The sequence below is a fragment of the Sinohyriopsis cumingii genome, chromosome 8 (assembly GCF_028554795.1).
Source record: "Sinohyriopsis cumingii isolate HCF-2022 chromosome 8, ASM2855479v2, whole genome shotgun sequence".
NCBI lineage: Eukaryota > Metazoa > Mollusca > Bivalvia > Unionida > Unionidae > Sinohyriopsis > Sinohyriopsis cumingii.
In genome coordinates this window covers 100,530,545-100,545,084 of record NC_142968.1, presented here as the reverse complement: position 1 = coordinate 100,545,084, position 14,540 = coordinate 100,530,545, and the positions used below count along the sequence as shown (strand labels likewise).

Genomic DNA, 14,540 nt, shown 5'->3' with positions numbered 1-14,540 from the left:
AAGTGTAGGGATCCTGGAGATAAAGAATTTAACTAGGAGCTTCCAGCATTAAGAAAAGGAAATTGTTGTATAAAAAACAAGACAACATTAAAATTTCGCTGCTGCAGTCACATGTTTTGTTTATCAAAATCTAACAAGGACAATAAGAAAAGTGCGAACAGCCTGTAGAAAGAAAAAGACTGAAAAAGTGTTACTTCTGTTTGTCTTGATGTCAGTGTTGGATAAAAATAAACATTGAATCCTGCCTGTACAGGACATTCCAGGGAAAAAAATCAATGTTCTTTATGGACATGTATTTGTTATGTAAAGGTTAGCTACAAAAAGTAAATAAAGCAATGGGTTTTGTATGCCAGTCTTAAGTTGGGTGTATTATGTTTTGGCATTGTCCATTGGTTTACATATTTTGCTTTTCCAGACCGTGACAGTTGCATAGATGCCCATACAATGTTCAGAGTCAATAGTATTCCAGTTAGTGTTGACAACTTGTCCCACAAATGACATTTATTTTACAAGCCTGGGTAAAAATAATTATTTTATTTATATTATTTGACCTTGACACAATTAAGACATCAGCTTGCTAAAACAAGAGAACAGTGCTCTAGAAGAGCTAAGCCGACAGTTGTTTCTAGAAATGGTAGACCTCAACAATGCCCAGGTATGATGAATGGTATAAAACACTTGTAAAACATGACAGGTATGATGAATGGTATAAAACACTTATAAAACATGACAGGTATGATGAATGGTATAAAACACTTGTAAAACATGACAGGTATGATGAATGGTATAAAACACTTGTAAAACATGACAGGTATGATGAATGGTATAAAACACTTGTAAAACATGACAGGTATGATGAATGGTATAAAACACTTGTAAAACATGACAGGTATGATGAATGGTATAAAACACTTGTAAAACATGACAGGTATGATGAATGGTATAAAACACTTATAAAACATGACAGGTATGATGAATGGTATAAAACACTTGTAAAACATGACAGGTATGATGAATGGTATAAAACACTTATAAAACATGACAGGTATGAGGAATGGTATAAAACACTTATAAAACATGACAGGTATGATGAATGGTATAAAACACTTGTAAAACATGACAGGTATGATGAATGGTATAAAACACTTATAAAACATGACAGGTATGATGAATGGTATAAAACACTTATAAAACATGACAGGTATGATGAATGGTATAAAACACTTATAAAACATGACAGGTATGATGAATGGTATAAAACACTTATAAAACATGACAGGTATGATGAATGGTATAAAACACTTGTAAAACATGACAGGTATGATGAATGGTATAAAACACTTGTAAAACATGACAGCAGTTACATTTGATCAGAATTGACAATTCTGCAATTGTCTATTTGTTTTTTGTCTGGATGTGTGATATTTTTAAACTATTTTCCAGTCATATCACAACAATGTCTGTAGTGTGACAATATATAGTGATCTCTAGCACTGGGGAATCATGCTGCAGACATGTAGCATCATGTTCCACCCAGTCACATTATCCTGACACCAGGCCAACCAGTCCTAACACTAACCTCTTAATGTTTGGTGCCAAGCGAGGCAGATGTATGTACCATTTTTATAAGTCTTATAAGGATGATGATATTGCCCTCTTCAGCTTTCCTACAGATTTTATAAGGCAGTCATCCTGACCATATTCAGTTATGACAGTATGTAGATTTCATTGAAGTTTTGCAGTTAGCAAGCTGTTTGAACAAATTATACTGAAATCGTAGTGAAGACAGCAAAATTCTTTCTTTGTAAGTTGAAGATAATTTTTGTTTTTAAAATTTGATTATACATTAGGTAATAATTGCATGTAAATAAAGAAAAATAGGTAATTTAAACTACTTTGAATTCATTAATGTTTTTGTGAGAATCAGTTTTCATAGTTTTGCAAAAACTGACGATTTTGTCAGTACATAAGTTCATGAATTAAGGAATAAATCGGTCTTTTCATTCGAGGCTTATTGTTTTTAGGGTCTTGAAATTCATGCTTTGTAACTACTATTAAATTGACAAAAATTGGCACTTCATGAAAATAGTGAATTCAGTATAAAAGAATTTATGTTGGTAATCAAAATGTGCAATATTTTCATATTTTTGTTTTACATAGTTCAGAGAGAAATGTGTAATATAGCTAGCATGATGTCATTAACATTGGGTATCAGTGTGTAATATAGCTAGCATGATGTCATCAGCATTGGATATCAGTGTGTAATATAGCTAGCATGATGTCATTAGCATTGGATATCAGTGTGTAATATAGCTAGCATGATGTCATAAGTATTGGATACCAATGTGTAACATAGCTAGCATGATGTCATTAACATTGGATACCAATGTGTAACATAGCTAGCATGATGTTATCAGCATTGGATATCAATGTGTAATATAGCTAGCATGATGTTATCAGCATTGGATATCAGTGTGTAATATAGCTAGCATGATGTTATCAGCACTGGATATCAATGTGTAATATAGCTAGCGTGATGTCAGCAATGGATATCAGTGTGTAAGCTAGCTAGTATTGTCATCAGCATTGAATATCAGTGTATAAGCTAGCTAGTATTATGTCATCAGCATTGGATATCAATGTGTAACATAGCCAGCATAATGTCATTAGCATTGGATACCAATGTGTAACATAGCCAGCATGATGTTATCAGCACTGGATATCAGTGTGTAATATAGCTAGCATGATGTCATCAGAATTGGATATCAGTGTGTAAGCTAGCTAATATTATATCATCAGCATTGGATATCAGTGTGTAAGCTAACTAGTATTATGTCATTAGCATTGGATACCAGTGTGTAACATAGCCAGCATGATGGCATCTGCATTGGATACCAATGTGTAACATAGCTAGCATGATGGCATCTGCATTGGATATCAATGTGTAACATAGCCAGCATAATAACATCTGCATTGGATATCAGTGTATAACATAGCTAGCATGATCCTATGTGTTACATAGCATGATGGCATCAGAATTGAATACAAATGTGTAGCATAGCTGGTATGATGACATCTGCATTTTATACCAATGTTTAACATAGTTTGCATGATGGCATCTGCACTTAATACCAATGTGTTACATAGCTAGTATGGTGGTATCAGCATTGGATATCAATTTGTTACATAGCTAGTATGGTGGTATCAGCATTGGATATCAATGTGTCAAATAGCTTGATGGCATCAGTATTGAATACCAATGTATAGCATAGCTAGCATGATGGCATCAGTATTGAACACCAATGTGTAGCATAGCTAGCATGATGGCATCAGCATTGGATATCAATGTATTAAATAGCTTGATGGCATCAGTACCAAATACCAGTATGTAGCTTAGCTAGCATGATGGCATCAGCATTAGATATTATTGTGTTGCATAGCTAGTATGATGGTATTAGCATTGGATATCAATGTGTTAAATAGCTTGATGGCATCAGTATTCAAAACCAATGTGTATCTTAGCTAGCATGATGGCATCAGTATTCAATACCAGTGTGTAGCTTAGCTAGCATGATTGCATCAGTATTCAATACCAATGTGTATCTTAGCTAGCATGATGGCATCAGCATTGGATATCAATGTATTAAATAGCTTGATGGCATCAGTATTCAATACCAATGTGTATCTTAGCTAGCATGATGGCATCAGCATTGGATATCAATGTATTAAATAGCTTGATGGCATCAGTATTCAATACCAATATGTATCTTAGCTATCATGATGGCATCAGCATTGGATATCAATGTATTAAATAGCTTGATGGCATCAATATTCAATACCAATGTGTATATTAGCTGTCATGATGGCATCAGCATTGGATATCAATGTATTAAATAGCTTGATGGCATCAGTATTCAGTACCAATGTGTATATTAGCTGTCATGATGGCATCAGCATTGGATATCAATGTGTTAAATAGCTTGATGGCATCAGTATTCAATAACAATGTGTAGCTTAGCTAGCATGATGGCATCAGCATTGGATATCAATGTGTTAAATAGCTTGATGGCATCAGTATTCAGTACCAATGTGTATCTTAGCTAGCATGATGGCATCAGCATCGGATATCAATGTGTTAAATAGCTATCATGATGACATCAGTATTGAATACCATTGTGTAGCATGATGACTGCATTTCATACCAATGTGTAACATAGTTAGCATGATGGCATCTGCATTGGATACCAGTGATGATCCTGATGACATGATGCTAGCTATTTTCATAGTGTTTAAGCTTTATTACAATCCCTGGAAAAATTACATGATAGATTTCCATGGAACCTGCATTTGAAATTTTGTACAAAATGCATATAAGAAGATTTGTTTTGACTGAAATATACTTGATTCCAAGTGGTCTTTACCGCTTGTCTGATGTAGTAATGTATGTTTTGCTTGCATCTGTTGAAAGCTTGTTGTTGTTTTTTTTCCATACATGCAGACTTATTTATTATAAATTGTATGAATTGTACATTCTCTGTATACTTTATTTCTGTTTACAGGAGAGAATAGAATATTCCAAGACCTTCAAGGGAAAATATTTCAATTTTCTTGGATATTTCTTTTCTATTTATTGTGTATGGAAAATATTCATTGTAAGTATCCAGTTTGGAAATGTCTGTTCATGCAAGAATATTCTTTTACTCAATCTTTCTCACTTCCGTCCATCATTCATTCATTTATGAGCTTCACCTCCTATCCACTTGTGTGCACTGTAGATTTCAGACTTTAATGGTTAATTACCATGGTTACCACAAACAACCACTGTTTCACCCAGCTGTCAAATGTTTTGTAACTTCAGAAGAGTCCTACTAGTAAACCAATCCCCAAAAGTAATGTGTCATTTTGAAACGTTATTTGTTCATAAAACAGTTTCAGTGCTGTCACAATCTGCTAACCTCTAGGAGTTAAAATCTCAAAATCTTTCAGAAAGATTTGCAAATGACAAAAAACAATCTTTTAATATTAATATTTTTGAAAGTATGAAGTGTGAATTTAAAGTTTAGAGTTGAAACAGTGATGTATTTCTTTTTGGGGTCAGTATCATTCATGGCCTTGAAGTATTTTGAGTACATAGTTTATTCTTTATTAATCCTACACATTAAGTATTCTGACAGTATTTATAAAGTGTATTGACTGATTACTCATGAAAAGTGGTTGTCACTGAATTACACCCTTCTACACTTTGTGATATTTACTCAACCATGCCCTTCTACACTATGCAATATCTGGACAGGAATTGATAGGCTGTCTATTTGAATTTAGTCATATCCTCCTATGATCAGTGTCAGAATTGCAATAACACACATCACAGTTATTAGTGCTGAATTTCAGGATGGTTGTAAGACATGAGGCAAATCAAGAAATCCAGAACTTTCTGTCTGTTTCCTACTGAGCATATTATTTTTTATGTTGTGTGCTCACCAAATTAGCAAGCGTGTTATGTATGTTATGTTTTGTTTTTGTCTTTGATTTGTCACCTTTTGAGCATATGCAAGACATACTGTATATTTTCACATATTTCAATCAAGCCCATTTGCAAACAACATAGACCCAGATCTACCATCATATAAAGTGCTGACTGGTCAGGGTCTGTCTTCTTTGTTCTACTGATAATTTCAAACAAGCTGCATAGAATTGGATCTGCAGTGGTAGATCTGGGTCTGTGCAATTTGTAATTGGACTCAACTTAGATATACATTAGATACTATTTTTCCATCATCCTTGCTTTCATTAGAAGTCGTTGAGAAATTATTACACTTAACTCCATTTTTCAGAGACTAATGCTTATATAGCTATTAAACTTTATTGGTGCATTTTTTTAAAAGCATCATTATGCATGAGAAGTATTAAATGCCACTACTAATAATTCAGTGATTTACTATTTTTCAGGGACTACATTGCATTAAGCCAAGCATTCTTTTAAATTCTTGTTTAATCTACATTTTGTCATCTTACTATTCAAGTAACAGTGTAAAAGTTCAATGCCTTGCAAAATGTTTTTGTTTTGTTTCTTACTCCTGTGACATTATTGAAAATATATCTTACAATTTATTTGTTTAGCAGTCAGATAATTCTTTTTCTTTTCCAGTCTACTATTAATATTATCTTTGATCGGGTAGGGAGAGTAGATCCAGTAACAAGAGGGATTGAAATTGCTGTTAACTATCTAGGAATACAGTTTGATGTAAGTGATAATACTCCTTTCTTGCACGATGTAACTAAAAAAGATTTTTACTGATCACATCACTGTTGTATTTAAATTTTTTAACTTAAACTGTTTTTCATATTGTACTTTGGATGTGTTTGCAAAAGTAGACAGTGGTACCCAAAACTTAACCCATCAAGAAGCCTATAATTTCATATGAACAGCAGACAACAGGTTGGTCCTGATATTAAGATCTTTATGACCAGAATTAAATGCTTATTTTTAGAGACAGCATGTTCACGAGACGTGATGTGATTGTCTGCTAAGTTATGCATCCACATTAATATTTTAATTTTTCAGAAGCACTGCTTATTATTCTGTTCATTTATCACCACATAAGGATAATTTCAAAAAGGATGATTTTCATTAGGGATGATCTCCTTTAGGAATGATTTTCATTAGGGATGATTGTCTTTAGGAATGATTTTCATTAGGGATGATTGTCTTTAGGAGTGATTTTCATTAGGGATGATTGTCTTTAGGAGTGATTTTCATTAGGGATGATTGTCTTTAGGAGTGATTTTCATTAGGGATGATTGTCTTTCGGAATGATTTTCATTAGGGATGATTGTCTTTAGGAATGATTTTCATTAGGGATGATTGTCTTTAGGAGTGATTTTCATTAGGGATGATTGTCTTTAGGAGTGATTTTCATTAGGGATGATTGTCTTTAGGAATGATTTTCATTAGGGATGATTGTCTTTAGGAATGATTTTCATTAGGGATGATCTCCTTTAGGAATGATTTTCATTAGGGATGATTGTCTTTAGGAATGATTTTCATTAGGGATGATTGTCTTTAGGAGTGATTTTCATTAGGGATGATTGTCTTTAGGAATGATTTTCATTAGGGATGATTGTCTTTAGGAATGATTTTCATTAGGGATGATTGTCTTTAGGAATGATTTTCATTAGGGATGATTGTCTTTAGGAATGATTTTTATTAGGGATGATTGCAGACCTGTTTACCAGTCTGTATTTTACCGTATTTGTATGGCATAAAACCTATCCGTATGATCATTGATCTGAAAATACGATTTGAGGTTGCATTTAATTTTTATTTTTTTTAGTTAATTTTTAAGTCGTTTTTTTTTCGTTTCGTTGTATCGGATTTTTCGGTTTGTGACTGCATCCGCAGTCTGTTCCACATCACTGATCTTAACATTCTCAACATCCAGTTTGAACAGAAAATGATGCTGACAAGAAAGTGTTAGCACAAAACTGATGATGAAAATGGAAAGTCTAAACATAGAAAGCAGCATTTTCTACCAGTTTATAATACTCTGTAACCATGCCTTAAACCATCGTCTAAAGGAGAACATTTTGTGTTCTGCACTGTTTGCAACATAGACTTTTCCTGTGCACGTGGTGGAAGGAATAAATGTTTGCGGCACATGGAATCAGAAAATCATGCAAAACTGGGATCATTAGTGAATGGAAATAGAAATATTTTGTCCGTGTTGAAGGGAAAGGAAGTCAGTGATCAACATATATTTCAAAAGCAAATAACATGTGCAGAGGCAATTCTATGTGAGTTGATCATAAATATGAATTTGTCATTGAGCACAGCTGACAAGTTAACAGAAGCAATGAAAAATATGTTCCCAGTGTCAAAAATTGCACAAGGTATTTAGAAACAATCTCTCTCTCTCTCTCTCAATCTCTCTTTCTCTCTCTCTCTCTCACACACACACACACACACACAAAGACAGATGCACACTCACGACACTTCAAATTGACACCTTAGACAGATGTGGGATCCTTTTCCTTTCATATTGGATCCAAACTTCTGGGGTTTTATTTGTTTAAAAAAAACAAAAACGGAAACTCCAGAATCGCAGTTTGAGGTCAAAGAATCACCCCCACCCCGGAATTCTGATGTGTATGATAGGTGCATGAAAGTTACTTAACTTGTTTAAACATTAAATATTTCCAAAAATACTATTGAATATAAAAAAACATCAAAATGGATAGAATTTCAAAGATATAAAAACTAAATGCAGTGACCTCAGTGTAAAAGTATAATATATTTTAAAAAATTCAGGTTATACATGTTATTACAGTTGTACATAACTTGGCTATACTTGGTCATTAGTTAATTAGTTTGCAGATGTTGGAATAAGGTCTGAAATGCTTTTTTTCCTTGTCAGTTCCTTATAGAATTAGGTAAATAATAGGCTTCATAATATAAACTTTCTGTCAGTGGTTGTAATTTTTTTCATTCCATTTTTTAATGTTGTTGCTGTTGTTCTTCAGGAATGAGATGTCGCAACAAAACAACTGCTGTTATAAAGGAAATGTCAATCATTCAAATGAGTCACCTAACTGCACACCTGATAAAGCTCCCATTCATCATTGCCACTGATGGAAGCAATGAAGGTGACAAGAAACAGTTTCCTCTTGTGGTTCGAACCAAGCAGTCAGAATTAGGACAGGTCAGTTCATAGCTATTGGTACTACCTGTATGTGACGGTTCTGATACTGGTGAGAAAAGTTTTAGTTACATGTTTTTAAAACTAATTTTGAGGGTGGGGATGGTTATGCCTTTCAAAGGACACCTGCTGAGACATTGGCTGTTGTTAATGATAGGGTGTCGGGTTAGTTTCTTTGTTTCATTATCTATAAAACTTAAGATTGGACTAAAAACTTTGTTATAAGGCATAGGCTTTATGTGCTTCATTTTATAACATTAGCATCTTGTTCCCTTGACATGGTATTTCGTTATTTCATCATCATTCTTCTTGGTATTGATCCTGAGATTATAGAGTGTCAAAATTCCTTTAAATTTTATTTTCTTTGTTATCTTTTCCACCATCTGTATTCTAATTGTTTATGTTTATGTCTTTTTCAGGTGAAAAGATCTTTGATCTTGTGCACAAAGAGCTTTTCATCTGTGGGATTCCATGGAAGAATAGCATCTCATTTGGATCTGACAATGCCAGTGTAATGACTGGGAAGAAGAAAGGAGTTTTATCCTTTGTGGAAAAGGAACAGCATGAAGTCTTCTTGTCTGCCTGCACAATTGACTTAGATCACTTTGCAGCAAAAAGAGGTGTAGAATGCCTGCTACCAGTTGATGAGGTCCTGGTAGAAATATTTTACTTCTTTAAAAAAAGAAAGTACAGTCCACCAGTCAAATCTGAAAGATCTTCAGGGACTATATGATGTTGAACAAAAAAAGATGCTCAAGCATGGAAGAAACAGGTGGGTGAGCATTGGAAGGTATGACACTGATGGATTACTTCCACAAAGAACAGAAGAAGAAAAAACCATGAAAATCTGAAGAGAGGGGCTTCTCTGTACAGAAGATTGATGTAATTTTCCAGTTCCTTCATTCTCTGACAAACAGGCTGTATTGTTTATTCCTCAGCTATACCATCAAGGCATTTGAAAAAGTCCTTTTGAAGTTACAGGCAGAGGAGCCCATGATACATAAGGTGCAGTCATTGCTGTGTAGTCTCTTAAATGATCTATACAGACATTTTATTAAGCCAGATGCTATTTTAAATCACACTGTGGAGGAGGATCATTTCAGAGATCGATAAGAACAAAAGGATGATGATGACCTCTTAATTGGAGGAGATGCAAGAGATTTTCTGGGCAAAGCAGAGGCAAATCATCTGCAAAAGAGCAGAATAATGGACTTTTATTCCTTGGTTATGGCTTACTTTGAAGCAATCTGCACCTATCTTTTGGAGAAGCTGCCACTACAAGACCCCCTGCTTCAACACATTTGTGTTGTGGATCTTAAGAATCAAGTAACAGCGAAATCAGTAAACTTGCATTACTTTCTGAAAAGATATCCTTGCTTGTTACCACCAGGTGCAACTGCTGATACCATCGTAGAGCAGTTTTGCCGGTACCAGTCAACGGACATCTCATTGTGTTTGAAAAACAGAATAGATGAATTTTGGATTGCTGTTTCTACCAAGGAACCTGATCTCCAGTCGTTGCGTAATATCATGCTGAGCTTACTCACAGTGCCTCATAGCAGTGCTGCTTGTGAATGCATTTTCAGCTGTGTTAGGAAAAATGTTACAGATCAGAGATCTTCACTAGCCAATCAGGCCATTGAGGCTTTATTGGTCCTGAAGTCAAAACCAAAGAATTTGACCAAATAGTGGACAGATGACCAGCTTGATAGGATAAAGTGTGCCTATTATATTTGCCATTAAAAACCCATAGACTATGTCTTCATTGAAGCATTAATTCCAAGTGGATCATTTTGATGTTGTTGACAGACTTTGTGCAAAATAATATATGAAGCTCATTTCCATTCTAGTAAATGTTGACAAAGCTGATAATAGATTTTATGAAATAATAAGATTGCCTACACCTATCTAGATGAAGTTATTATTTTCTGAGTGGATAACAATGTTTATCATAATGTTTTGTATCAAGTCTAAATTAACCATGTATAATGTACAGAATTGGCATTATTTTATATGTTATGGGCATGTGTGAAGCTGAGAAAACAGATTTTCTTGAGAAAGTAACAGAGGAAAATAACGGAATAAATTTGGGTGTGTGGAGGTATTCTTTTGTGGTTTTTATCCCAATAATTATAAACAAGATCTATAATTCAGTGGTGGTCAATTTCAGCAGATTTTGCCTTGAAACAGAATTTCCTGCATACCAGCATCTGTACAAACTAAGACTTTTTTAGTTAATATTGTATAGTCAGTATATTGTGCAATACTACATTATTGGTAGTTATAGGGTATTGATAGTGTCTACTATTTGTGAGCTGTTTCACAGGTGATGTGTGCTGTGTTATGATTTTAGAAACACTGAATGAAAATACTGACTGCCTTCTAAAAATACTGACAGACATTGCTTAAAATACTGACAAGAAAACGTATGGGTAAACAGGTCTGTGATTGTCATTAGGAATTATTTTCATCAAGGGTGATTGCCTTTAGGAGTGATTTTCGTGAATGATTTTCTTTACCGATGATTGCCTTTAGGAATGATTTGTATAGAGATGATTTCCATTAGGAATGATTTTTATGGGGATGATTGCCATTAGGGATGATTTTTATAGGTATGATTGCCATTAGGAATGATTTTTAATGGGATGATTGCCATTAGGAATGATTTTTATAGGGATGACTGCCATTAGGAATGATTTTTATAGGGATGATTGCCATTAGGAATGATTTTTAATGGGATGATGGCCATTAGGAATGATTTGTATAGGGATGATTGCCATTAGGAATGATTTTTATAGGGTTGATTGCCATTAGGAATGATTTTTATTGGGATGAGTGCCATTAGGAATGAATGCCATTGGAACATAACACAGTAACTATTTAATAGACGAATACTTTTATGTTTTTCAAAAGGCAAAATTATTAAGCAACCATAACTTAAATTCTGATGATTACTGAGCCCTACAGCATAACAGAGAGCTGATAGATGCCAATATGAGTTCATGTTCTGTTCACCTTTTGTTTCACCCATCAGATTAATGCTTTCACATTTATGAAAGAGAAAATTGTCATTTAGAACATAATAATTTAATGATAACTCTTCCTAACATGCAATACTATCCTTTATCAGATGGACCAGTAGAAAATGGACCTGTTTCATTGCCTGCCAGATCTGTTTAGTATTAGAAGTAGATTTTGATTTTAATCAGATTGCATTATAACTAATTATAAGAAGTATTACCCAGGAGTGTATAGAAAATGGTATTTGCATGTTGGCCTTATGTTCTTTAAATTATTGGAGATAATAACATTATTATAAACCTGCTGTGAATGTTTTTCAAATCCATCAAATTCTAAGTGGTTGATTACCACAATTTTTCTGACAATGAATATTTTGAGAAAAGTGTGTTACTATATGAAACTTTCATTTAACTCTAACTTCATTTTCAGGTTAAATTCTGGTCTCAACAAATTTCCTTTCTACTTATTGGCATTATAATTGTAACATCAATACGGGGTCTTCTGATAACATTAACAAGGGTAAGTAACTCTTTCTTTTAGATCTCCTAGGAAGGTATTAAAGAAAATAACTATATTTCAAACCAGCTCTATTTTTACATGCAGACCATAAAGAATTTTTTTAAATTAAAAAATTGAACTTTAAATACCAGATTTTATTCATGTTTTAAGTCCAAATTCTTTGCTCTGAGTAACACTGTTAGACATCATAATCATTAAGATACTTTTCATTCAGTGCAATGTATGTAAAGTATTTACTATACAGAACCAGGAGAAAATGTACATAGACAAGTAATTGCCAGTCTTAAATCTTGAAAGAGACATGCTGGAATAGTGGTTAACGTGCCGGACTTGAACATAGGAGTACCAGGTTTGATTCCCAGACTTGGCCTGGTAGGCTGCCATGTTGTAATTGTATTATGCTCATTGCTCAATAAAAACTAACTAAAGCTATGTCAAATGACAAACCCAAAATATTGTGATCCCTTATGCACACCATTCATTACAGGCATGGTAGCTCAGTGATTTTCATGTTAGATTCCTTCACAGAAGTACTAGATTTGATTCCCCTGCCAGGCCAGACACTTTACTGTGATTGCTTTCCCTGCCCCCAAACAAAATAAAACCACATGGCAAAATACCTTAAACAGGCAAAACCCAGCCAGAACCAAAAGTGATGTTTTGCATCTCTGATGCATATCAACAATTGTTATGTTTGGGAGGGTTCTTTTCACCCACCAGTAGCACCTATAGCAAATATTTGCCTTATGGTTTGCAGTGATTCTTACTCATCAATAGTAAGTTAAGAAAATTTGTTTTCTAAGCAAATGGATAAAGTAAGACCTTTTATGTAGTAAGTCAAGAAAACTTGGTTTCTTTTTCAAATACATTCTCCAGTGTCTGGACTATAGTAGTCCAGAAGACAGCGAAAGGGAAGGAAAGACGGAATAAGTCAAGGAAAGATAGTGTTGACATCCTCAGTACAACATCCAAAGTCTACCTCCATTGCAAACCTTTTGGGCGATGCTGGAGTCCCCCCCCCCCCAACACACACACACACAAAGTTTGTCTTTTGCATCCATCAGCCACACTAGCCACACATGGGAGGATTATGTGGAAAGGGTAAAACCATCTGTCTTTGAACAGATGTATTGCCAGGTCCAGGAAATGATGATGTAATTGCTGATATCAGGCCAAATATTACCTCTATTTCCCTCGTTTACTTCTGCACCTTTTTCCGATTCATTGGGGGAGGGTCCCCTCAGTTTTAGGCTGCTCATTGGACATAAGTTCCCCCACATGTTTGAGCATGGTCTTTGAGCCTGTAAGCCAGGATGCATGGCATTTGTAAGTTCACTATTAAAACTAAGTAATGCACAATTTTGGAAATGCCTAATTGCAAAATAGAGGATCACGTAATCATGTTTAAAAAATCACATAGCCCCAGTATGACCTTGATAAAAACCAATCATTTTACTTGGAGAGAAAAAAGTTGTTTCCTTCACTAAATACTATTTACAAGTCTATGGTCACATTATCAGTACAGCCTTGATCTCAACCTTATTATTTCCACTATAAAAATAAATTGAAAAAATATCTTGTTCACATGGCTGTTACTAATTTTGAATTAAGCTCGGGAACAAGGTCAGCTTTAAGTGTTTACCAAATACACTGTCAAGGCCAAACTATTTTCTGGAAGAAATTTCCCAATCACATAAACAAGATTATATTAAAATAACATGTAATTGAATAAAACATTTCAAAGCTGACAAACAATAAAATTAAAATAAATATAAATTAAATCAGATGAACGTAACACTGGCCTGGGGCCACCTGATTTTCAGAAGGACCACTACTTTTCCTAAAACCAGGTGGTCCATTGGGCATGCTGTTTTAAATTGTGGATATTAAAAATATATCTATCTCATGCTATAGGACTGTATAAATCTTTCTTTTAATTATAAACATGGAAAAAATTGACAGTGAAACGAAGTTAAAACAAAGGTCATGCCTACTCCATTTAAACCTAATTATCATTGTCATTTTGGTGCTTACCATAAATTGTCATTTGGGCACTCACTTTGTTAATTATATAAGAGCATCAAGCGTTTAGTTGTTGACTCTTTGTTATACAGTTTGATTTCTTTAAAAAATCCAGAGATTTCCTGATAATGTCAAAAAATAAAAACCAAAAAATGAGAAACTCAAAGTACATGTGTTTGATAAAACAGAAAAAAGAACAAAAATTCAAAGATACCTGGAAGCAGGAATTTCCGTGGCTAAACCACAACAAGGAGAAGAATGAGATGACATGTTCATTTTGTT

General features: G+C 34.1%; 1 protein-coding gene and 1 long non-coding RNA gene across 2 annotated transcripts in view; both read left to right on the top strand.

Annotated features, from left to right (window-relative positions):
• Positions 1-14,540, top strand: part of LOC149794240 (Golgi pH regulator-like) — a 51,456-nt gene that overhangs the window by 26,249 nt on the left and 10,667 nt on the right. Inside the window, exons 9-12 of the mRNA XM_089968371.1 lie at positions 567-655; positions 4,560-4,652; positions 6,149-6,244; positions 12,147-12,236. Coding sequence (XP_089824497.1) covers positions 567-655; positions 4,560-4,652; positions 6,149-6,244; positions 12,147-12,236 — 368 coding nt within the window. The remainder of the gene's footprint in view (positions 1-566; positions 656-4,559; positions 4,653-6,148; positions 6,245-12,146; positions 12,237-14,540) is intronic.
• LOC149794241 (uncharacterized) lies at positions 6,251-12,139 on the top strand. The gene is made up of 2 exons (XR_016422980.1): positions 6,251-8,699; positions 9,116-12,139. It is a non-coding gene; the product is annotated as an uncharacterized LOC149794241 (long non-coding RNA).